The sequence below is a fragment of the Bufo bufo genome, chromosome 4, assembly GCF_905171765.1.
Source record: "Bufo bufo chromosome 4, aBufBuf1.1, whole genome shotgun sequence".
In the NCBI taxonomy this organism is placed as follows: domain Eukaryota; kingdom Metazoa; phylum Chordata; class Amphibia; order Anura; family Bufonidae; genus Bufo; species Bufo bufo.
The window spans coordinates 330,695,801-330,722,889 of record NC_053392.1 but is presented as its reverse complement, the minus strand read 5'-3'; the positions used below and the strand labels follow the sequence as shown (position 1 = coordinate 330,722,889).

General features: G+C 43.4%; 1 protein-coding gene across 3 annotated transcripts in view; it reads left to right on the top strand.

The window, feature by feature from the left end:
* The window catches only part of BVES (blood vessel epicardial substance), a 123,256-nt gene that overhangs the window by 19,917 nt on the left and 76,250 nt on the right, over positions 1 to 27,089 (top strand). For all 3 annotated transcript variants that reach the window (XM_040428811.1, XM_040428812.1, XM_040428813.1), the window contains exon 2: positions 26,348 to 26,565. In XM_040428811.1, coding sequence (XP_040284745.1) covers positions 26,358 to 26,565 — 208 coding nt within the window. In that variant the 5' untranslated portion in view covers positions 26,348 to 26,357. The remainder of the gene's footprint in view (positions 1 to 26,347; positions 26,566 to 27,089) is intronic.

The following is a 27,089-nucleotide window of genomic DNA, read 5'->3' as shown; positions in this document are numbered from 1 at the left end:
AAGCCTCATACAGCTGATTGGCGGGGGTGCCGGATGTCGGACTTCCACCGATCTGATATTGATGACCTATCCTGAGGATAGGTCATCAATAGAAAAAGCATTTTAAAAATGTGTAATTTAAAAAAAAGATATGTTAAGGTGTGGTCATTGGGGTCTGTGCGCTAATATGCTCACCGATTGCTGACATAAGGAAGCAGAAGCGCTCAGCTGAGTGGTGTCTCTCCTCACTCGCTGAAGACAGGCTCATAGAAAGTCTATGGAACAGACAAGTAAGCGCTCATGCACACGAACATATTTTCTTTCCATGTCCGTTCCGTTTTTTAACAGACCGTAACGGACTCCATGTGTATTCCATTTCCGTAGGTCCATATGTTCTGCAAAGAAATACTGTAGAACGTGTCCTATTGTTGTCCGCATTACGGACAAGGATAGAACTGTTCTTTAAGGGGCAAGCTGTTCCATTCCGCAAAATATGGAATGCACATGGACGTCATCTATATTTTTTGCGGATCCGTTTTTTGCGTGTGCATGAGCCCTAAGTGTGAATCTACCATATCCTGTACGTACTGCAACCACATATACACTGACTAAAGTTTTAAAATGTGATAAAAGTTTTAGCGTGGATGGAAATGTTCTGTGTACCGCGGGCTGACTGGAGGAATCACTTCTGTTTATGTTCTCTTTTACCTAGAGATGTCGATTTATTGTTTTGTTTCTCTGAGAGCTCAGGGCGTGCTGTGGATACAATTTAATGGACTGCACGGACTCTGACCATAAAGAGAAGCCGTCATTAGAGCTTGGGGCGTTCTGAGTACCACAGGACATAACAGCCATTATTTACCTTGTGGAAGAAATGTCTTGATATTATTTCAGCTAAAAAGGTTTTCCACTAGAAAATAGCTGCTTTTCTTTTTCTCTTTTGCCTAGGTTTACACATTGCTGTTGTGTTGCTTTTTAAAAACGCATCAAAAGCACATTGTTAAAAACATATGTGATTTTACCAATTTTGCGTGACAAAATTTTACCAATTTTGGTGTTTGATCAACGTGTTTCACATGTAAAAACTGCATAATCAATTACCGCATTGAGTTAACATGGTTCGCCTGTAGTAAAGTGGCAGTTACTGCAAAAATGCATGTTTTTTTTATGTTTTTTTTTTTCAATGCGCATTTCATGCAAGCAACAAAACACCAACATGTTAATCCACCAGTAGTGAGCTAAATCTTATGAGTTTTTAGCAGCTGTGGATGAGACAGTCTGAGGGTACTGCCACATGTCACAGGGTGTCTGCATTTTGGATGCGGCAAAAAATGCACCATCCAACAACATATCCACAAGGGAAAGGAAAGCAAATCACGCACAGCAATATTAAATGACATTAATGTAACTCGGTTTTGTAATCAATGTAATTTAAGTTTAGTTTTGCCTTGCCGGAAGGAAACGCAACATAAACTTACTACCTCCTGAGGAAGCCGTATGGCGAAACGGCATAGAGGTCTGAGAAGGACTTTATACTGCACCTCACTATGTTTCAACTAGGACAGTAAGGGTCCGTTCACACGTCTGCAATTTCGTTCCGCATTTTGCAGAACGGGATTGCGGACCCATTCATTTCTATGGGGCAGCATGATGTGCTGCCCGGATCCGGAATTGCGGATCCGCACTTCGGGGTCCGCAATTCCGTTCCCGAAAAAAATAGAACATGTCCTATTCTTGTCCGCAATTGCGAACAAGAATAGGCATTTTCTATTAAGTGCCAGCAATGTACGGTCCGCAAAATGTGGAACGCACATCGCCGATGTCCGTGTTTTGCGGAACACACACAGACGTATGAATGGACCCTTATGGATGTTTCATTGCTAGCACTTTGCCTTCATTAGTTCACCTTGTCACATACTAAGTATCAGTAATTTAATTGCATATACTGTAATTATGGTTTATACATTGGGAGAACATAACTATATATTATATTTATATGTATATTAGGCATTAGCAAAATGTATTGTATTTACAGTATTACAGTGTATTGTCCCTTTTTGTAATGTTGTTTTTATGGGAATGGGTTATTGTGTATTGATTATCATTATAACGTTGAGGAGCAGAGTTCAGAACGGGAACTCGCACGGCCACACGCAACGATTTTCTCGCATTGAACTCACGCGTGTGTATCTGGCCTAAGATGTGTTCTCTGGAGTTGAAAGGGTTAAAAATTGAAAGTAAGGCTGCTATTGGGCACATTAATAGTATGTCGTTTTAACCCTCTCCTTTCCGGAACGCACAGCTTAGAGGGAAGACTGACTGCATCTATCGTACGCCGTCTAGGTATCACTTATGAATTCTTACAAGGCTCTATGAGAAAAGCCGAAAATAGATCCTGAAGTGGTGCCATATTGTCACAGAATGTGAAGAAATCAGCCCTTATCACTGTCCTGTTTATCTCGTTGGCAGCGGAGAAAAAATCCTGGGAGAATGCCCAGGACATGCACTTACCAGTCAATACTCTCAGGAAGGTCTCACAAGCTGCCCGTCTTCTAAATAACATTGCAATGTGAACGCTTTTTTTCTTTGTTACTCATTTTATGATAGTATGTTATGTCATTGTAATAACTATTTAGCGTTTGTTCTAGTGTTAATGATCTGATCGGTCGACTGGTGTCACAGAATCCATACAAAATGGTAAGCATCTGGAAAACCTCTTTAAAGATGCTTATCTGCAGATCCAGATGTTTATCTGCAAAAAAAAAAACGCATGTGCAAAAAAATTCAAAAGTGCTGAAAATGGCGGTAAAATGTGTGAATCTAACCTTAAAGTGGTTGTGTCATTGCAGAAATCCATTTTCAATGGGAGCTGAGTGTTTGGCTCCTGACGTACCCCAATGATCAGCTGCAGGGGAAGTGTAATATTACAAGATGGCCTCAGTTTTTACCCCTTTAAGTCCCCAGCAGCAGTGTTATGCTATGTTGGCAATGTTGCTCGGTCTTCAATCCTCCAATGTGTCCTGAGCCCTCATGCACCCAGCTACATTTTGGCATATTTTGGTCTGGTTATGCATCAATATTCATTTTTTCCACTGTATAGGAAATTGTAGTCCATGCGGTATAGTTTTTTTTTCCATAAATCTTGCCGCAATTTGCAGTGTATTTTACATTTTGATTTGCAAAGGACGAAATCTGGAGAAATCTACAACATAAAATGACATTCTCCAGATTTACCTTCCGCAGCAGAGGGAAGCTAATGTGCAGATTCTGTTGCAGGCTTTTTTCTCAGTTATGTGGATGACAGTTTTTTAAAACAAACAAACACAGGAATTTAGGAAAGCTCCGTTATCGAAAAAAAAGAAAAGAAACCTCTCTTATAAGATTATGTTATGCTGTTTATCACACTCAATGAACACAGTAAAAAAAAGAGCAGTGACAGAATTGCTGTTTTTCTTCATAACCTCCTAAAAACAGGATAAAAAAATGCAGAAAATGCAAATATGGTACAAATGAAACCACAAGTCTCTTGCAGAAAAAAGCCCTCGTATAGCTCTGTCAGTGGAAAAATGAAAATGTTTTAGGTCTTGGAATGTGATGAAAGCAAAGTATTTTTAGGTGTATTTTATTGTACAAAAATAGTAAGAAAAAAACGATATAAAGTTGGCATTTCTGCAATTGTAATGGCAAATAGGATAAAATGAACATGTCATTTATATCTCGTAGTAAACTCTGTAATAATAAAATCCAAAAAGCAATGGTGGAATCACAGTTTTTTTCCACCAAATCCCCCCAAAAAGTTACAAAAGATACCCTAAAATAATGATGCTAAAAAATACAGTTTATCTCATAAAAACAAGTCCTCACAAGCACTCTGCATTCTTAAAGGGTTTGCCCAGGATTTTACTATTGATGGGCCTATCCTCAGAATGGGCCTTCAATACTTGATTAGTGGGGGTCTGACACTTAGCACCACTGCCAATCAGCTGTTTCAGGGTCTTCACTGTGAGATGAGTTCAGTATAAAGTCTGTGAGCCCATTTTAGGTCTGTGTCCTGCAGCAAGGAAAGAAAGCGTTCTGTGTGAGCGTTTCTTTCTCTTCCTTCTGGCCATTGGTGGGGGTCTCAGCACGCAGACCTTGACTGATCAGAACCTTTGATATGTTGCTATGAAAACATCAAAAGTTTTAGTTTTTTAAGGAATGCATGATGGCAGTATGTGCCCTCTAGTCCTGAAAATTCTGATGCAGAATTTAATGGCAAACAGCAGTGGCATGGGACCAGTGGCTGCATAAAAGTACATGGGGGACTGGACAGTGCCTGCTACATGCATAATGCAGAGACACACAGGACCAACACCAGGTGTAATGGTGTGGAGCACCTTTAGCCACCATACCTGTTCTCATCTGGTATTCATGGAGGGAACGTTGACCAGCCTTTGAGTAGAACATTGTGGAACCAGTCCTACTGACCTTTTGGACTCCGTTAGGAGATATGGTGGTCCTACCAGATATTGCCCGCTTACACACTGTCCATGCTACACAACCTGCTTTTCAGGGTGTTCAGCAGCTCCCCTGGCCAGCTCGATTGTCAAATCCCCCCTACCCCCCAATTGAGAATGTCTGTGGTAGGGACGATGGATCTCCCATGCACAGCAGCCAACAACCACTTTGGTTGAAGTATAAGTCCAAGTTGAAAGGGCTTGGAATGACGTACCACAGGAAGATATCCCGCATTTGTATGACCGATACCTTCTAGAATGGTAGTTTGTATCACAGCAAGGGGAGATGCCACCCAGTATTAATGTAACCCTGCCTCAACATACAGTATCTCACAAAAGTGAGTACACCCCTCATATTTTTAATATTTTATTATATCTTTTCATGGGACAACGTTGAAGATATGACACTTTGAGACAATGTAAAGTAGTCAGTGTACAGTTTGTAAAATTGGTGTGCCCTCATAATAACTCAACACATAGCCATTAATGAATAAACCGCTAGCAACAAAAGTGAGTATACCCCTAAGTAAAAATGGCCAAATTGTGTCCAAAGTATCAATATTTTGTGTAGCCATTATTTTCCAGCACTGCCTTAACTTATTTGGGCAAAGAGTTCACTAGAGTTTCACAGGTTGCCGCTGGAATCCTCTTCCACTCTTCCATGGCGACATCACAGAGCTGGGGAATGTTAGAGACCTTGTGCTCCTCCACCTTCCGTTTGAGGATGACCCACAGTTGCTCAATAGAGTTTAGGCCTGGAGACATGCCACCTTTACCCTCAGTTTCTTTAGCAAGGCAGTGGTCATCTTTGAGGTGTGTTTTGGGTCGTTAGCGTGTTGTAATACTGCCCTGTGGAACATGTTTCTGATTAGAGTGGATCTTGCTCTGCTTCAGTATGTCTCAGTAGATGTTGGCATTCATGGTTCCCTCAATAAACTCTGGCTTCCCACAGCCGGCAGAACTCACACAGCCACAAACCATGACACTCTCACCACTATGCTTGACTGTAGAGAAGACACTCTTGTCTTTGTACTCCTCACCTTGTTTGCCACCACACATGCTTGACAACATCTGAACCAAATAAGTTTATCTCGGTCTCATCAGACCACAGGACATGGTTCCAGTAATCCATGTCCTTAGGCTACTTTCACACTTGCGGCAGAGTGATCCGGCAAGCAGTTCCGTCGCCGGAACTGCCTGCCGAATACGGCAAAATGTATGCCAACTGATGGCATTTGTAAGACTGATCAGGATCCTGATCCGTCTTACAAATGCATTTTCACATTTTTTTGGGATCCGGCATTCCAGTATTTTGAACGAATACATTCCTATGGAAAAAAAATGCCAGAATCGGCATTCAAGTAAGTGTTCAGTTTTATTGGCCGGAGATAAAACCGTAGCATGCTGCGGTTTTATCTTTGTCCTGATCAGTCAAAAAGACTGAACTGAAGACATCCTGATGCCTCCTGAACGGATTGCTCTCCATTCAGAATGCATGGGGATAAAACTGATCAGTTCTTTTCCGGGATAGAGCCCCTAGGACGGAACTCTATGCCGGAAAAGAAAAACGCTAGTGTGAAAGTACCCTTAGGCTACTTTCACACTAGTGGCACGGACCTCCGGCAGGCTGTTCCGTCTGGTGAACAGCCTGTCAATGGGGATCGAGCGGCAGTCAACGGAACAGCCCGCCGGAGGTCCGTGCCGCTAGTGTAAAAAGTAGCCTTAGTCTGCTTGTCTTCAGCAAACTGTTTGCAGGCTTTCTTGTGCATCATCTTTAGAAGAGGCTTCCTTCTGGGATGACAGCCATGCAGACCAATTTGATGCAGCGTGCGGCCTATGGTCCGAGCACTGACAGGCTGACCCCCAACCCTTTAACCTCTGCAGCAATGCTGGCAGCACTTATATGTCTATTTTGAAAAGACAACCTCTAGATATGACACTGAGCACGTGCACTCAACTTCTTTAGTCGACCATGGCAAGGCCTGTTCAGAGTGGAACCTGTCTTGTTAAACCACAGTATGGTCTTAGCTAGGGATTGACCGATTATCAGAAGTACCAATATTATCGGCCGATATTCAGGATTTTGTACATTATCGGCATCTAACTTTGCCGATATACCGATAATGCATATAAAGCGAATACTAGTGAGCACTTCCATTATAGAAGCGCGCACTAGTATGCATCGGGTGCCGGGAACGGGGAAGAAGCACAGCAAGCACTTCCGATACTCACCCTCCCTGGTCTTTGATGGAGCCCGCGCTGCACTGTCCTGACCCCATACAGCATCAGGACGTAGTGTGCGCACTATGACCTGACGCTGCACGCTGTCAGGTGACAGTGCAACACGGGCCAGAGAACACAGGGGAGCGAGATGCCGGACCCAGAGATGAAGAGGAGCCGCAGCGCAGGAGAGGTGAGGAGTTTTTTATTTTATTTATCTGAGGTCTGATAGGGGTTAATAAAGGTCTGATCTGATGTCTGATAGGGGTTAATAAAGGTCTGATCTAAGGTCTGATAGGGGTTAATAAAGGGCTGATCTGAGGTCTGATAGGGGTTAATAAAGTCAGTGAGGAGAGGGGGATGGTGTGGAAATTGGCATTTGGCACTAGTATATTATAAATGTAAATTATAAATTGACTACCAACTAAGGGCTTTATGAATTTTCTAATTTACATTTATAATATACCAGTGCCAAATGCAAATTTCCACCACCTCAGTGACTACCAACTAGTAGTTAAGACTGACAAGTCAGCCTGTATTTGTGGGAGGGGCGGAGGTGCCTTTAAATACGAAGGCGCGCTATCCCCCGCTGCCCGTGAGCTCTCTGTGCAGAGAGGGGTGTTCATTCAGTAGTCTCGTCAGCTCACGTCGGCAGCACACTCGCTGAAGCGCACCTTCTTGTAAGTATGCAGGGGCTGCTGCGCCCTACAACCTACTGCCGCTCCGGAGCGGTTCTGCCGAACGCTCCATAAAGGTAACGATACTGCAGCCCCTGTCCCGGCTTCCATCAGTCACTCCCCGTCCTCAACCTACATTTACCTCGGCCGCCGCCCGCTCCCTCACACACGCTGCACGCCCTGGCTCCGGCGCATGTGGACGATTCCACCGTCACCGCGCTTCATCTCCCTATTCCCGTGGCCGCTTCAAATCTCGTGGTCTCATGGCCTCTTCCTTCTCGCTTCTCTCCCTATCCAGCTACCGGCCTCCACCGTCCCTCATACACTCTCAAATATCTGTAACACAGCACCTGGTCATCCTTCATTGATTCAGTGGCCTCTTCATCCAGGCGTTCCCCCCCCCCCCCCCCCCCAAAAAATAATAATAAAGAAATAAATAAATCAATAAAGTGAAGGGAAAAAAATAAAAACCCCAGCCATTTAAACTACACCCACAAATTACACACTCAGGTCCACTTAGTCCCAGTCCAGGCTGTATGATATCCATCAAAGTTGGAGATCCTGGTGCGTCTGGCCCGTCTCAACCCAAACCCGTCAGGTCTGGACTTTCAGTCCTCATTAACCCTTCATTGTCCACGGCCGGTCACGTCTCCCAGGCTCTCTTATATATCTTAGGGGCCTGTGCCTGTTATTTTTATATTTGCCTGTCACCTTATTCAGGCTTACGTTCATTTCATTCATTTTGGCTGCCGCCACGTTGGTCATGTTCACAATCATCAAGTCATTAAATTCAGGGGCCACCCCTTAGTTATGCTCAAGTTTTCAGTTTCAATTATGCCTGTTGCCTGCTACGTCATTCAGGCTTACGTATCAATTCTTTAATGTCTGTGGCCTGCTACGTTATTCAGGCTTACGTTTTAATCCATTAATGTCAAAGTCGTTACGTTTCTGGCTTACATTTTTAAATTCTTCTATGTCTGTTGCCGGTCACGTTTAACCAGGCTTACGTTTCAGTTCATCACATGTCTGTTGCCTGGTACGCTATTCAGGCTTACATTTAATTAATTAATGTCCGTTGCCTGGTACGTTATTCAGGCTTACGTTTTTAAATCATTATTGTATGTTGCCTGGTACGTTATTCAGGCTTACGTTTTTAATTCATTAATTTCTGTTGCCTGGTACGTTATTCAGGCCTACGTTTTTAATTCTTCAATGTATGTTGCCTGTCATGTTTATTCAGGCTCACGTTTTTTATTTCATTAATGTTTGTTGCCTGGTACGTTATTTGGGCTTACATTTTTAATTCATCAATTTCTGTTGCCTGGTACGTTATTCAGGCTTACGCTTTTAATTCTTTAATGTATGTTGCCTGTCACGTTTATTCAGGCTTACGTTTAATTCATTCATATCCATTGCCTGGTACATTTTTCAGGCTTACATCTACAAAGGTAAAAAAAAAAAAATACACATATATTTTATAAATATACTCTCGGTCCGCCACTCTCATGATCTCTCGGTCCGCCACTCTCATGCTCTTGAGAACTAACCTCATCATCCTGTACAATTCAGGTCCGGGGCCAGTTGTTTTTCATCTTTGTTTGTTCCTGATTCTTTCTTCAGGTACCATCTAGTCATTATCACTTTGGTGCGCACCTTTTTCCACAGTCCACCCCCTTCTCCGTTCAAGTCACGTCATTGCCAGTTTGCAACTTTCTTTCCCAGGTTCCGCACAGGTAAGCCCCACACTCCGTTCTTCACCAGCACCATCACTTCGTTAGTTTTTCACTTCACGGTCTCGGGTCTCTCTCTTTACATCAGGGCCGTCCATCCGTCCGTTAATTCTGTCATTATTATCTCACACTCGCAGCATGTCTCACTTATCAGACGTTGAAGAATCCCTATCAATCCCAGAAACTTCCGCTTCCGGCCATGGCACCACCATGTCGCTAAGAAGTTGGACAGTACCCAAACTGATTACAGAACTCAACAAGCGAGGGATTCGATATCCAGCTATACAGACTCTTGGTGTCTGAGCCGACGGCTCCACCGGCGGAACAAGTCCCCATGTCGACCATCTAACTGTCATTGGCACAGTTGCATTCTACCATCAACAACATTGCCACCTCTGTGTCAGACATGCAGGCTAGGCTGATTGCTGTAGAGTCCAGGGGACTGACACCTAGTCCCTCTGCCCCTCCTGTTCCAGTGGCCTCTGCTTACTGTTCTCATTACCCAGGTAGGACCTCATACACGCCTGAGGTAGCTCCAGCACATTTTATCCCTCACAACATTAGGAAGGATATCCTAGAGGGAAAATACATTAATCTTGCTTCCATCCTCATAGCCACCCACGACACAGTAGACAACAGGACCATCGCTTGCGGTAACGTTTCCATCATTCTAAAAGCCTACAACAAATGTAGAGCCCTGCACATTTGTAGAGCCCTGCACATTTGCTCTATTTGTTTCAGAGCCCACCCCCTGACAGCCTGCCCACAGCGTTCATCCAGGACCTCATGACTAGCCGGGATTAACTTGGACCTCTTGGCAGCACTCCTCCAAGACCATCCCAATTCCTGATTCGTCCATTTCTTAATATCCGGGTTTTCTGAGGGGTTCCACACGGGTCTAGTCGCTCTTGCCCAGTCCACTTGGGAGGGTCCTAATCTCCTCTCAGCCGCCAGGGATCCCGACTCAGTTGGAGTTTTAATACAGTACGAATTAGAGAAGGGGTTCCTTATCGGGCCATTTTCCACTGTTCCCTATAATTATTGGAGGGTCAGCCCCATTGGCATTGTCGCAAAAAAATTCTCCAATAAAAAACGTCTGATTTATGATCTCTCTGCGCCTCATGGTTCCAGCATTCCGAGCCTCAACTCTCTAATTCCCTCCGAGGAATTCTCTATGCGGTACTCCTCAGTCGATGATGCCATCCATCTCATCCTCCAGGTAGGCAGATGGGCTTGGCTATCCAAAGCAGACATCGCGGACGCTTTCAAGCTGCTGCCTATCCACCCGCAGCTCTGGAAGTTTTACTGCATCAAATGGCAAGACCTGTACTATTTTGCTAGCCGTTTGACCTTCGGGTCCAAGAGCAGTCCCTGGCTGTTCGATCAATTTGCGCAGGCTCTGCATTGGGTTTTAGTCAACGGCTGTGATTGCCCGCTGGTCATTCATTACCTGGATGATTTCCTGTTGGTGGAGCCACCAGACTGCAGACCCAGCAAACTCAGGTCCCTTCTCCAGATCGCCTCTGCACTTCACGTCCCCGTCGCATCTTCAAGGTAGAAGGCCCCTCAACGGTAATCACCTTCCTAGGTATAGTTTTAGATACCATTAAAATGGAAGCTAGGCTACCAGAGGAGAAGCTCTCAAAAATCAGAGAAGAGATATCCAAATCAGTAGGTTCCAGAATTTTTACTAAAGTAGAATTGCAATCCTTGCTGGGCATGTTGAATTTTGCCCCCAGAATCATGCCCCAAGGCAGTGCCTTCACCTCCCGGTTGTTGCAGTTACTTCCCTCAGCCCCCGCGCAGGATAGCCCCATCTGCTTAGACAGCCAAACATTTACCGATTTGGCAATGTGGAATATGTTCCTCTCCAATTGGAACGGGGTCTCCATGTTCGTTCCTCAATGGGGTCCCGCATCGGCGACAATCTTTACGGCCGCCGCCGCCTCTGCAGGTTACGCAGCAATCACCGGGAATCAGTGGTTTGCTGGTTCCTGGCCCAAAGAAGTATCTTCAGCTCAGCGTGCTTTGCAGTCTTCCCCATTGCTAAAGGTGTACCCAATTGTAGCAGCGGCCCAAGTTTGGGGCAGTCACTGGGCCAACTCTTCAGTAGTTTTCGTCTCCGACAACCAGGCGGTAGTAGACATCATCACCAAAGGCAGATTGAAGTCACCCTTCATCATGTCTTTTGTTCGCAGGTTGGTCTGGCTTTCCCTGTGCCGCAATTTTCATATAACATGCAGGCACATCCAGGGCACATAAAATGTCGCCGCAGATGCCTTATCACGATTTAATTTTCGCAATTTTTTCCAGGCAATGCCGGAGGCGGATCGAGCGGGTTTATCCCCTACAGCTTTCCAAACATTGGTCATGGATTAAAATCTTACATTAATTCAGCAAAAAATCTGGTGCAAAAGTCTTTGTCTATCAATATGTCCAGAAATTACAAAACCGGCTGGAATGTTTTCAACAGATTCACACTCCTTCACCCAAGACATAATACTGGCAAGACCGCATACATCATGGCCTTTTTGGCGTACAACCACTCGGAACTCAAACTTTCCTACAACTCCATAAAATTATACCTGGCATTTCCTCACGTTAGAAGATCCAGACAGCAGGTCGGTTTTCTCGTCACAGGCGATAAAATCTACCCTCAGGGGCATACAAAGGAGCAGTGCGGGGACTGGCACTCGCAGACAGCCAGTATCAGGAGAGCTTTTTAGGAAATTATCCACCTCCCTAGATGGCAATCCTTTTGGGCTCCTTTCTAGCACGGTTATCAAAGCGGCCATGTATCTTAGCTTTTACGGTTTCTTAAGGCCAGGGGAGTTCACCAGCACCCTGGCCAGAGTTAAGGGTTTAACCGGTGCAACGACCAATTCGTACTGTACCTCGCTTCTTCCAAAACGTCCCAAGTTGGGCCACCGGTAGAAATCAGGTACTTCCAGACTTTCAATGAATGGTGCCCGGTTCAGGTTTTCCAGAAGTTACTGGTGGCTTTGGGCGACTCGGCCCAAGACAGCCCTTTGCTCCCGTTCAAGGTTAGGTCCATCACTTCATCCCAGTTTATTTTACACATCCGCTTACTAGTGGCCGGTTTAGGGTATGACCATTTCGGGGCATTCTTTCCGTATTGGGGCTGCATCCGCAGCTTCAAAGCACAATGTTCCGGGTCACATCATTAAAAAAATGGGTCGCTGGCACTCTTCATGTTACGGTCAGTACATTTCGAACCCTCGCGTGGAGATGTCTGAGGCCTTCCGTAGTTTAGTTTTATGATTTGCTGCGTTTCTAATAAACTCCTTTCCACGCTACCTGGCTTGCTTTTTGCCCCCTTATAGGCCTACCCTCGTTCATGGCTAAGGGCACACCACCAGCCATCCAGTCCAGGTCAGTAGTAGGTAAACAGGTCAGGTCCGATCTTCACCACTTCTTCCACACAAGGTTCTCTCATCCGCAGCCATGACCACAAATATAATATATATTATGAGATATAAAATATTGGTATAAATTATCGGCTCTAAAAAATCTATATCGGTCGATCCCTAGTCTTGGCCACCATGCTGCAGCTCATTTTCAGGGTGTTGGCAATCTTCTGATAGCCTAGGGCCTCGGCCATGTTTATGTATAGCAACAATTCATTTTTTTAGTTCCTCAAAGAGTTATTTGCCATGAGGTGCCATGTTGAGCTTCAAGTGACCAGTGAGAGAGTGTGAGAGCGATGACACCAAATTTAACACACCTGCTCCCTATTCACACCTGAAACCTTGTAGCACTAATGAGACACATGACACCGGAGAGGGAAAATGGCTAATTGGCCACAATTTGGCAATTTTGACTTAGGGGTGTAATCACTTTTGTTGCCAGCGGTTTAGACATTAATGGCTGCGTGTTGAGTTATTTTGAGGGCACACCAAATTTACACTGTTATACAAGTTCTACACTGACTACTTTACATTGTGTTAAAGTGTCAGATCTTCAGTGCTGTACGATGAAAAGATATAATAAAATATTTACAAAAATGTGAGGAGTGTACTCACTTTTGTGAGATACTGTACGCTGCAGAACCCAAAATAAAGAGTGCACCACCTTGGTTGTGTGATAATTGACCAAATACTGCTAGCAGTTTATACTTAGTCTCAGCTCAGTTGCATAAATTTGTTCAGGTTTTCTCCATTTTTGGATTTTGTATCTAATATGTAAAGCTGAGTGTATGTATGTATGTATGTATGTCCGATAAAGGAATCCGCACCGTCGCATTTACAATCACGAAATTTTGCACAGCCACCTCCGGTGACTTGGGGAACGTCATGTACTATGTTTTAAAATTTTCACCCCACGCTTTCGAATTATTTGCCCAAAAATATGCTTAGTAACCTAACCGCCAAACTACAGTAGCCATTGGCTGTTGTGGCAGTTAGCCTGGATATTCATCAGGTTGCATATAGCAACCAATCACAGCTCAGCTTCTATTTTGCTACATGCCATAAATAAGAGCTCTGATTGGTTGCTATAGGCAACGAAGGACATTCTTAGTATAAGACAGCTTATGTGTGAGTTAATATGATTTTGATTGCGACGCTTAGCTAACGTTGTTGTACAGGCTGATGTAACTCACATGACCGTAAGTGTATACTAATTCTGTGGGGTTTTATATACTGTCAATTGAAGACAATAAGAAAAGGAATTGGATTGGACGATTGTCGTCAGATACTAAGAGAAAAGCTGTATAAGGGGGCTGGTTATTATGGAAATCAATGTAAACGAGATGGAGTAATGTGGAGGTTACAAATAAAGGGCCAGCCGCTGTGGATGTCACTGTTAAAGGGGCGAGGGACTGAGGAGGTCACTATTAAAGGGGCAGCTGCTGTGGAGGTCACTGTTAAAGGGGCGAGTTATTGTGGAAATCACTGTTAAGGAGACTGGGTACTGTGCAGGTCCCTAATAAAGGGGCAGCCGCTGTGGAGGTCACTTTTAAAGGGACGTTCGCTTTGGATGTTACTGTTAAAGGGATTCTGTCACCAGATTTAACCCTATTAAGCTAGTGGACATTAGCGATGTGCTAATGTCAGCTAAACCTAACTAGCCTATTCCTACTTTTATCTATGCCCCCGTTATGCTAGAAATCTAACTTTTATAATATTCTAATTAGCCTCTAGGAGCAGGGGGGTGTTGTTCCTGCTCCTAGAGGCTCCGTTCTCCCACCTTTGTGCCTCCCTCCAAGTCCTGATTGACAGGGCCAGGCAGCGCTCACATCCGTCTGCCAGCCCTGTGCTCTGGTGAAATCTCGCGCCGTTCAGTATTCGGCGCAGGCGCGGTGAGGAAGCTGGCAGCCTGCGAGCATCTTTCCCTCACCGCGCCTGCGTGAGATTTCACCAGAGCACAGGGCTGGCAGACGGATGCGAGCACTGCCTGGCTCTGACTGATACTTGCCCTGTCAATCAGAACTTGGAGCGAGGCGACAAAGGTGGGAGAACGGAGCCTCTAGGAGCAGGAACAACGCCCCTCCTGCTCCTACAGGCTAATTAGCATATTATAAAAGTTCTGGCGTAACGGGGGCATAGATAAAAGTAGGAATAGGCTAGTTAGGTTTAGCTGACATTAGCACATCGCTAATGTCAGCTAGCTTAATAGGGTTAAATCTGGTGACAGAATCCCTTTAAGGGACAGCCCGCTGTGGAGGTCACTGTTAAAGGGACGGGCACTGTGAAGGTCACTGTTAAGGGGGCAGGGGACTGTGGAGGCCACTATTAACCCCTTCAGGACACAGCCTTATTTCACCTTAAGGACCAGGCAATTTTTTGCAAATCTGACCAGTGTCACTTTATGTGGTGATAACTTTAAAACGCTTTTACTTAGCCAGGCCATTCTGAGATTGTTTTTTCGTCACATATTGTACTTCATGACACTGGTAAAATTGAGTCAAAAAAATTAATTTTTATTTATAAAAAAAATACCAAATTTACCCAAAAATTTGGAAAAATTTGCAAATTTCTAACTTTCAATTTTTCTACTTCTACAATGTATAGTAATAACTCCAAAAATAGTTATTAATTTACATACCCCATATGTCTACTACATGTTTGGATCATTTTGGGAATGATATTTTATTTTTTGGGGATGTTACAAGGCTTAGAAGTTTAGAAGCAAATCTTGAAATTTTTCAGAAAATTTCAAAAACCCAATTTTTAGGGACCAGTTCAGGTCTGAAGTCACTTTGCGAGGCTTACATAATAGAAACCACCCAAAAATGACCCCATTCTATAAACTACACCCCTCAAGGTATTCAAAACTGATTTTTACAAACGTCGTTAACCCTTTAGATGTTCCACAAGAATTAATGGAAAATAGAGATACAATTTCAAAATTTTACTTTTTTGCCAGATTTTCCATTTTAATCATTTTTTTCCAGTTACAAAGCAAGAGTTAACAGCCAAACAAAACTCAATATTTATGGCCCTGATTCTGTACTTTACAGAAACACACCATATGTGTTCGTAAACCGCTGTACGGGCACATGGCAGGGCGCAGAAGGAAAGGAATGCCATACGGTTTTTGGAAGGCAGGTTTTGCTGGACTGGTTTTTTTGACACCATGTCCCATTTGAAGCCCCCCTGATGCACCCCTAGAGTAGAAACTCCATAAAAGTGACCCCATCTAAGAAACTAAACCCCTCAAGGTATTCAAAACAGATTTTACAAACGTTGTTAACCCTTTAGGTGTTCCACAAGAGTTATTGGCAAATGGAGATGAAATTTCAGAATTTAAATTTTTGGGCAAATTTTCCATTTTAATCAATTTTTCCCAGTAACAAAGCAAGGGTTAACAGCCAAACAAAACTCAATATTTATGGCCCTGATTCTGTAGTTTACAGAAACACACCATATGTGGTCCTAAACTACTGTACGGGCACACGGCAGGGCGCAGAAGGAAAAGAATGCCATACGGTTTTTGGAAGGCAGATTTTGCTGGACTGTCCCATTTGAAGCCCCCCTGATGCACCCCTAGAGTAGAAACTCCAAAAAAGTGACCCCATTTTAGAAACTACAGGATAGGGTGGCAGTATTGTTGGTACTAGTTTAGGGTACATATGATTTTTGGTTGCTCTATATTACACTTTTTGTGAGGCAAGATAACAAGAAATAGCTGTTTTGACACCGTTATTATTTTTTGTTATTTACAACATTCATCTGACAGGTTAGATCATGTGATATTTTTATAGAACAGGTTGTCACGGATGCGGCGATACCTAATATGTATACTTTTTTTTATTTATGTAAGTTTTACTCAATGATTTCATTTTTGAAGCAAAAAAAAAATCATGTTTTATTGTTTTCCATAGTCTGAGAGCCATAATCTTTTCAGTTTTTGGGCGATTACCTTGGGTAGAGTATGATTTTTGCGGGATAATATGACGGTTTTATTGGCACTATTTTGGGGTGCGTGTGACTTTTTGATCGCTTGCTATTACACTTTTTGTGATGTAAGGTGACAAAAAGATTGTTTATTTTGCACAGTTTTTATTTTTTACGGTGTTCATCTGAGGGGTTAGGTCATGTGATATTTTTATAGAGCCGGTCGATACGGAGGCGGCGATACCTAATAGGTATACTTTTTTTTATTTATGTAAGTTTTACACAATAACAGCTTTTTTAAAACAAAAAAAAAGATGTTTTAGTGTCTCCATATTCTGAGCCATAGTTTTTTTTATTTTTTGGACGATTGTCTCAGGTAGGGGCTCATTTTTTGCGAGATGAGGTGACGGTTAGACTTGTACTATTTTGGTGGGCAAACGCCTTTTTGATCGCTTGCTGTTGTACTTTTTGTGATGTAAGGTGACAAAAAAAATGGTTTATTTAGCACAGTTTTTATTTTTTATTTTTTACGGTGTTCATCTGAGGGGTTAGGTCATGTGATATGTTTATAGAGCCGGTCAATACGGACATGGCGATACCTAATATGTATACTTTTTTTTTTTTCCCCTATTTTTTTTTACTTTATTTGGGGAAAATGACATTTTTGTTTATTTTGACTTGAAACTTTTAATTTTTTAAGGGGAAAACTTTATTTTTTCAACTTTTTTTTTTCACTTTATTTTTTGTCCCACTTTGGGACTTAAACTTTTGGGGGTCTAATCCTTTACAATGCATTCCAATACTTCTGTATTGGAATGCATTGGCTGTATGAGTAATACTGTGTGTATTACTCATACAGCTTCCGGCCTGTGAAATCCAGGGGGCCGGATCTCACAGGCTCATCACCGGAAGGCAGCGCGATGCCTTCCTTAGGCATCGCGCTGCCTTCCATGCCATCGGGTCCCCACTACAGCCGCATAGGGACCCGATGGCACCGCCGATCGCCGCCGCAAACCGCAGGTCTGAATTGATCACCGACGCGGGAGGGTCACGGGACTTCCCCCACGCGCATTTAGCCAAGGTGCCGGGCGGCGGTGATCGGAAATACACAGGACGTACCCGTATGCCCTGTGTCCTTAAGTACCAGGACATCAGGGCGTACCAGTACGCCCTGTGTCCTGAAGAGGTTAAAAGGGCAACTGCTGTGGAGTTCACTGCAAAGGCAACAGGGCACTGTGATGTCACTGTTAGGGAGCAGGGTACTGTGGAGGTCTCTGTTAAGGGAGCGGGGTACTTTGGCAGTCACTTTTAAAGGGGCGGGCGCTGTGAAGGTCTCTGTTAAGGGGGCAGGGAACGGTGGAGGTCACAGTTAAGAGGACGGTCTACTATGGAGGTCAGTGTTAAGGGCGGGGTGCTGTATGTAGAGGTTACTGTTAAAGGGGCGGGCCACTGTGGAGGTCACGGCCAGGGGGGTGGGTTGCTGTGGAACTCACTGTTAAAGGGGCAGGCTGCTGTGAAGGCCAAAGTTAAGGGGGTGGGCTGCTGTGGAGGTCCGATTTTAAGGAGGTGGGGCACTGTGGGGTGGGTCAGTGTTGAGGGCTGGATGTCTGTGGAGTTCACTTTTAAGGGGGCAGGTGCTGTAGACTTCACTTTTATGGGGGATACTGTCTATCTTTTAACGACACAGAAACATTAAATGAAATAGATGAAATATTCCTGTTCGAATCCGGGTCATTCTGCTAATATATATATATATACACTGCTCAAAAAATAAAGGGAACACAAAAATAACACATCCTAGATCTGAGTTAATTAAATATTCTTCTGAAATACTTTGTTCTTTACATAGTTGAATGTGCTGACAACAAAATCACACAAAAATAAAAAAATGGAAATCAAATTTTTCAACCCATGGAGGTCTGGATTTGGAGTCACACTTAAAATTAAAGTGGAAAAACACACTACAGGCTGATCCAACTTTGATGTAATGTCCTTAAAACAAGTCAAAATGAGGCTCAGTAGTGTGTGTGGCCTCCACGTGCCTGTATGACCTCCCTACAACGCCTGTGCATGCTCCTGATGAGGTGGCGGACGGCCTCCTGAGGGATCTCCTCCCAGACCTGGACTAAAGCATCTGCCAACTCCTGGACAGTCTGTGGTGCAACGTGACGTTGGTGGATAGAGCGAGATATGATGTCCCAGATGTGCTCAATTGGATTAAGGTCTGGGGAACGGGCGTGCCAGTCCATAGCATCAATGCCTTCGTCACTGGAAGTGTCAATTTTGACCGATATTTACCTGTTTAGGAGTTAAATGAGGTCAAAGTTCTTTACATGATGTGTTCAATGTGTTCACCGTTCTGCTGGATGCACATGGTTTTTAATACAGTCTTTGTCCTAAACTTGCTGAAAAATTGCAGGTGATACTTCTTCCCAGCACTGTAGGATTCGCCATTTCAGGTGAGCCATATTGGGCAATACTTTCACGACAAATTACACCAGTTAAAAGGGTGTGTCCAGACCACACTATATATAAATATATATTAAATATAATTGATATCGCCGTGTCCGTAACAACTTGGTCTATTGAATTACCAGCTGACACATCTGTGTTGGTCTCATGTTCATATGTGTCAGCATTGCTGAGAAAAATGAAGTTTTAATATATGCAAATGAGCCTTGCCGTTACATCTAGAGGATCTGCTCTCTCTGCAACTGTTTGATTGATAGGCCAGGTATTATGATGTTTTCACTGCCTATTCCTGTCATTCAAAGTAAAGAGGGAGCTGCAGTTGCAGAAAGAGCTGAGCCTCTACGTGTAACCTCAATGCCCCCATTGCTCCTAGAGGCTCATTTGTATATATTAAAACTTCATTTTTCTCAGTAATACGGGCACATATGAACATGGGACCAACATAGATGCCTTTAGCTGCCAAGCGCACATGCAAGAGGTAGCCAGTTTCATAGGTACAAATCTGCTGACAGATGCCCTTTAAGGGTATCTTTTTTTTTTCTATTGGGCCCCCTTGCCCGTGGTATCTGTGGAAAGTCCCTGCCTGTAAACAGATGGACAGGGTGACTTGTTCCTCTGCAAGAAATGTCTGGACTCACCAGTGATGGGTCCCCAAGTGGCACATGATTTGGCAGCGATGTGATGCTAAGGAACCCATCATCACTGAGGCTAGTCATTGTCTGCAGCAGCGAACATGACTCCCGTCCATTCGGAAGTATACAGACAGGGACTGAAAGAACAGTGGGGAGTGCCAGGTAGCCAGAATGGAGCGGTTGGGAGTATGAACTTTTCCATAGTTAATGCTGGATGGGGTAAAAAAAAAAAAATGCTGGAAATCCATTTTAAGTACCAAAGAAGGCTACATCACTTAAGGGGTTAAACAACCCATTAGAGCCAATTTATATGGTGTGTGGAATTGCTGGTCAGTTATGTCGATGGTCCTTTCAGAAGTGTATTATCTATTCAGTTATGTGTTTTCTATTATAAATGTGATAGTGATTGTGTCGTATATATGGATCTTCCAGTTGAACCTCCAGCCTTTAAGGCTTCATCCATCCTATTACATTAACATTTAGTGCTGCTCTTCAGTGACTTGCATATGAAGTGCAAACCCAGAATGGAAAATGATAAATGTCTTTAGGTATATACAAGACTTCACTCATTTCTTAGCAGCTATAGCTGTAGAAAAAAATAATTGTGTCATCTTAATAAATGCTTCAGGGTAGATCTTCCATTCCTCTGAAATTATTAAGTAGAGAGCAAGATGCTCAGACCGTGCACACTTCTACATTGTAAGATGTATTTTTTATAATCCTCAACATACATTTCATGCTAACTCTATGCTTCTTATACTTTAAAGGGGTTTTCATGAATTATGATGCTTTTTAACAGACATGCTAATGTATTTCTCCATCCTTTTTTTCAATTTGGACTCTCCTGACCCGTTTTTACCATGTAAATGTTGGATCTGGTTTGTTCCCATCCAGTGTGTAGCACTCCGTGTTGCTGTGTCCAACCAAAGCCATGATGCACTTCACCTTTGTCAGCTCCAGCACCGCCCCTAACAACACCCAGCTAGTTTATAGCTACTTACATAGACACTCCCATGGACATAACATCACAGGAAATAAGAAAGAGCTGCATGGACATGGTCATGTGACCACAGCCCAGGACGGGAGATAGGAGCAATATAGGTAAAAGAAATACATTACAAAATTACAGCTATGTACCTTAATAAGAGATAATTTTAAAGAATATTGATACCAATCGGAAAACCTCTTTAAGGGTCCATTCACACGTACGTAGAACTGCCTATTCTTGTCCGCAATTGTGGACAAGAATAGGATACGTTCTATTTTTTTTCCGGAGCCTCGGACCGGAAGTTTGGGGCCGTGCTCCGGAAATGCGGATGCGAACATTACACTGTGTGCTGTCCGCATCCATTCCTGCCCCATAGAGAATGAATGGGTCCACACCTGTTCCAGATAATTGCGGAACGGGTGTGGACACATTCTAAGGACGTGTGAATGGACCCTAAGCCGCACATGTACAGTGTGCAACCAGCAGTAGGGATGGTCATCATACACAATTGCGCAGTTGCACTAAAAGATTTGGTTTTATTATGGGCTGCATAATTATCTAACATCCAACGCCTCCACAACATGCACAGTGATTTTGGCTTTCACGCACTAGAATGTGAAGAAAAAATTTTGCAGCACAAGGATTGTGATCTTTTATAGTGTGTTGGAATAGGCTTGTGGATAAGTCTGCTGGAATTTGAATTTGTACATTGAATTTTTTCATAGATTCAGTTTTTAGGAAGATGAGGTAGTTATGATACATGAAATAAAATCATTTTGCATAATACAAGAGAAAGGCATGACAGACACCATCAAGTCTCTAGAGAATAACTGGAGATGGTACAATGAGAAGAAAATTACATGACATGCTTACGGATACCATACAAGACAACACAGAAAAAACAGACTTAAAGGGGTTGTCCGGGTTTAGAGCTGAACCCGGACATACCTCCATTTTCACCCCGGCAGCCCACCTGACTTGAGCATCGGAGCAGTTCATGCTCCGACACTCTCCTTTGCCCTGCACTAAATCGCGCAGGGCAAAGGCATTTTTTGGAGATCCAGTGACGTACCGGGCTCTCCATGGGCTGCCAGGAAGCCTGGTGACGTCACCGGCACTGGTGGGCGGGATTTAGCACTGCCCTAGCCAGTAAAAAGGCTAGGGCAGCACTAAAGCCCGCCCATCAGAGCCGGTGACGTCACCGAACACACTGCCAGGCGGAAGCTTCCGCCCGGCAGTGTGTTATGATAAACAAAAGAGCCTGTGCCCTGCGTGGTTTAGCGCAGGGCAAGGGAGCGCATCGGAGCATGAGATGCCCCGATGCTAGCCTCAGGGGGGCTGCCTGGGTGAAAATAAGGGTATGTCCGGGTTCAGCTCTGAACCCGGACAACCCCTTTAACATACAGTGTTTATTTAGAATTATTGTAAAACATTATAACTAAAAAGATATGTGACCATGAAAGGGAAAATAAGAAAATGGGAGTACCGTATTGTGCAATATCACAGCAAAGGGGATCGTAATGGGGTGATCACTAGCTGAACGGCGGGTGTCCTGCACCCCACACCCCTGCCAATCAGTTTTTCTGTGTAGCTGGAAGTCACCGCCAGAGGTCTGTCAACATTGTAGCGGACACTGCTTGTCCCTTGATTGCTGCTCCTATTGATGCAGCAGTGACAAGCGCAGTCCACTACAATAATGACAGTGCAGTGTAGTTCTGGTACTGACTTCTGTAGACGGAGCTACAGCTGATCAGTAAGGGTACAGGACGCCAGAACTCTGCCGATCAGGTAGTGATAATCTATCCTGAGGTTAGGCCTTCATTTAGCAAAGGCTGGACAACCCCTTCACAAAATTTTATGGGAAAATAAAGTTTTCCTCAGGTTCTGGATGATCCCAGTTATAATTTGTGGGAGGAATCAGTGACACGTTGGAGCCATTTTCTATAAAACAGAATATACAATACTCAGTTTCCTTAAAGTGAATTTTCCATTTTCTCCAGAGTAAAACACGTCATACATTTTAGATAGCTGTTGGCGTTAGTGACCTACCTCATACACGTGCCCGCTCAGCTTGGCCTAACATAATACATTTCCTTAAAATATAGGAATATATATTGTATAAGCTCCAATAGCTTTTATTTAATTCAGCACCATGGACAGCACAGTGATTTATAGCTGGGCGCTGGAAAAATGCACGACTTAAATGGATTTACCATATTTTAGATATTGATGGCCTGTCCTCTGAATAGGTCATCAATATTAGATTGGTGTTGGTCCAACACCTGTACCGCTATTGATCAGCCGTCAGTGCTGGAAACATAACGATGGACGGGACCAGAAACAGAAGGATCTGTCCATTGCCGGCGTATTGCAGCTCTGCTCCTATTCTTCTCACATCCAGTGACTGACACTAACAGCTCAGATCAGTAGGGGAGCCGGTTGTTGGAACCCCACCAATCTGATATTGATGACCTATTTGGAAGATAGGTCATCAGGATCTAAAAGGGGAAACCCCATTTAAAATATCATAATTCCCTACCTGCTCTTTAACTAGGCTGGGGAGTGACTGGCATTGCTGTAGCAATAACATGATATTAATATTTGAATAGACCAATCCTCACACAATGGTGTTACTCAGTATCTATCTTCTGTCTAGTACTAGCATGACCAGAAAGGGTTATTTCATCAGGACGATTGAAGTTGGCCTTGTGATCAGGTTGAATGTGCCAGAGGAAGCTGCAGGTGGCCTTTTTTTCCCAAGCAGTGGCGAATTGCAGCGTTACATGCCAGCCGTACCTGTAATTCATTGCTGGTCTAGTTATGCCGAAGCAAGATCCGTTATTTGTTAGCTCCCTCTATGACAGGGCATATGGAGAGGGCTTGTCTTATTGAGACAACTTTATAGCGCGCTCTTCATAAATACAGTGAACTCATCCATATACTGTGTTACTATTAGTATACAGTCCAGGGGGTTTATAGTTTTATGTATACAAATGCACTGTATGTTTCAAGATATTTTCCTGCTGTTATTGAACTCTGTTGTTGGACAGAGCTAGTCCATCCCTAACTTGAGAAATGGGTACAGTTGTATGATCTGTGAGCTGTATACATCAGCAGAAATCTCATGGATCATGTGCCACAATGTTTCAGGCTGGAGTCCGTTCTGTTTTGGCCTGTTTCACATTGGTGTTAATTGTTCCGGCAGCGGTATTTGTCCAGCTGCCTCTCGGCATATTTGCTGTGCTGTGGCTGGGTCTCCGCTGTTCCCCATTATAGTGCCGGAACCGTTAACGCCAGTGTGAAACAGGCCTTAGCTGTCAGGTACAATTGTATCTACTTCTCAGCTAAAGGGCCCTTTACATGGGCCGAGAATCCTGTAGTTAATCGCTAACGAACGCTCATAAAAACGCTCTTTAGTGATTATCTGGCGGTGTAAATGTGCCAACGATTACCCAATGAGTTAGTGAACCGCTCGTTCATATTGTAAGAGATCATTTGTGCAGTCACAAATTATCATTTGTCCGCCTTAAATCGTGCTGTGTAAGCAGCATCTGCTGCCGGCAAATAACTAGTCAGTATGAGGACGAGCAATTACATCACTGATCGCTCCTCCCCATACTGAGGAGGAGATCGCTGCATGTAAATATAGCTGTCTCCTGTGATTGACTGGAAGGAGTGCTTCCTTCTGACAATTTGCTACTGTATTGTTCCGTGTAAAGCGACCGTTAGAGAAGGACTAGATATGTCCAGGTTTGCAAACGAAAGTGTTCTCATTCACTTACAACAAATATCTTGAAAAGGGTCTATTCACACATCCGTATGTGTTTTGCGGATCCGCAAAACACGGACACAGGCAATGTGCGTTCCGCATTTTGCGGACCGCACATTGCCGGCACTTATAATAGAATATGCCTAATCTTGTCCACAATTGCGGACAAGAATAGGACATGTTCTATTTTTTTCGGGAATGGAAATGCGGCCCCGGAAGTGCGGATCCGCATTTCCGGATCCGGGCAGCACATCGTGCGGCCCCATAGAAATGAATGGGTCTGCAATTCCGTTGCAAAAAATGCAGAACAGAATTGCGGACGTGTGAATGTACCCAAATGGTGAGGTATTTAAACACAATGGTGAAAATTTACTAAGTTAAATCATCAAAATTCTTGCTCAGTTAGTGCCAAAAACTGGTGTTTATGCCTTGAACCAAATTATTATGTGTTTTAGACACTTTTTGCACCTCATGGGACATGGAGGAATGGCTTTGAGGAAAAGAACTGGGCCAAAGAATGCCAACCTACAGGTGGTGTGAAGTTATTCAAATGTAGAAAATGCACTCATTTTATCATATGTGACCACAGTGATGAATTTGGTGCATAGTTAGGTTGCCTGGTCTAAATATTAGATAGAATTAGTAAATTTGCTCCAATGTATGTAGAAACTAATATAACATTCATATATTTATATAGTGATCAAACATTAAAGGGAGTCTGTCCCATTGTCCTGTAGCACACCTATACATGAATGTAATGGTACCTTTGTTATTTTCTTTACACTTGCAGAAGCTGGAAAAACAGGGTTTAATTAAAATGCAAATTAGCACTCGCAAGGGCCCAGGGGCGGAGTTCACTGTGTAGGAGCCCAGGCTGCTGTGCCTTCTTTCGTGGTTACTCCTCCTCTGCCTTTGCCCGCCCTCCTATTCACTTTCGTCATCCCTAGGTCCGGCTGAGATCCCCCGCTTGCGCACTGCCTCGCCGGGCACGGCATTGCTTCAACTAGTGCGCATGCGCCAGCGAACAGACCCCATTCGGGAACGGACCAAGGGATGATGCAAGGGAATAGGAGAGCGGGCAAAGGCAGAGGCTGGGGAGGAGTAACCGTGAAAGAAGGCAGAGCAGCCTGGGCTCCTACACAGTGAACTCCGCCCCTGGGCCCTTGCGAGTGCTAATTTGCATATTAATTAAACGTCGTTTTTCCTGTTTCTGCAAGTGTAAAGAAAATAACAAAGGTACCATTAGATTCATGTATAGGTGTGCTACAGGACAATGTAAGTGCTGTATATGTTCATATTGTGGTGACAGACTCCCTTTAATTATATTGAGCCAGAAAACCCCTATAAAAGAGTTGGATGAAATTTATAGGGTATAAAAGTGCAAAAGAAACACTGATCTTTTGACAGTGTCCTGGTTCCAGTACCATAGTCCCTGGCGACCAGAAGTGGTGACATGCTGCTGGTCAATCAATGCATTAAAACAATATATATTTGGCCGGCAGCAGTCATATGCATGTATACCAGAGACCGGAAATAGTGGGGTCGGGAACCACAGCATTTTTCTTTTGTTCTGAATGTTTGAGTGTCGGACAACCCCTTTAAGGGCAGTTAAGCATTCATTCCTCTTTAGATGGGCAGTTGGACAATGTTTACATTCTTAAAAAATTGAACATGCTTCATGTAAAGTTTACAAAATATTTAGGTTTCAATAAGACTTCAGGCAATTGGTCATAGACATTAGACTTATAAGATTTATTCATACATGATTCTACCTGTCAACATTTCTTAAAGGGGAATATCATTCAGCTGTTTTGAGGTTTAGTACATTCTTTCCTCCCAATCACATATACAGTAAATGTGTAAAGAATTTAAAATACTGAAGTTATACAGAAAAATAACCAAGTTAGGGAGTAGATACACGGTATGTATTTTAAGAATTCCTCTTGTGATGACATTGTGCCACTCACCCTTGTGGTTCTGCTGATACTTCCAGAAACTAAATTTGTGTTGTCTGTTTACATGCCAGGGTTTTAAAGATGACTACTGAAAGAATAATAACCATCATGCTGCCAGTGAACTCTACAGCTGGCATCCAGAACGCTACAGAAGATGAAGTGTGTGAAAACTGGAGAGAAATTCACCACTTGGTTTTTCATTTGGCAAACGCATGTTTTGCCTTAGGACTGGTTATTCCTACGATGCTGAGCCTTCATATGATTTTTCTTCGTGCTTCACTATGTCTAGGTAAGTTGTGGGATCTCAAGGCTTTGATTTTTTTACAGTTTGCTGGATTTAATAATAAATGAACACTATATGAACACTAAGATGTTCCTATTCTTAGGCTCTGTATGCACTGTCTTTGAAATTTGGAATCCATGTCACAAAAAAAGTGGTACTCATTGATTTACGGTGGAGGTATTCTTCACTGATAGTGCCTCTTCTAGCGTAGAGTATGGGGCCTCACTCTGTATAAGTCCATCGATGCACACAGTGTCCATGAGAGTTTAAACAATGAGACGTTAAAACGAAAGCACCACCTTGAAATAACACGAATTGTACCACCTGCAAATGTAAAGTCTAGAATTTTTTTATTTTTCATTTCTTTTACAGTTTAGAAAAGGAAAACCTGTTGCCACATATCTTGCTATGTCTTCTGTTTCATTCCTATTGGAAATATCCACTAAGAATGACTCATTAACAAATGGTCTGATTAATAGATGAATTTTTGAAGGTGGCAGAGATGCTGTTAATGAGTCAAAGGAGTTGTC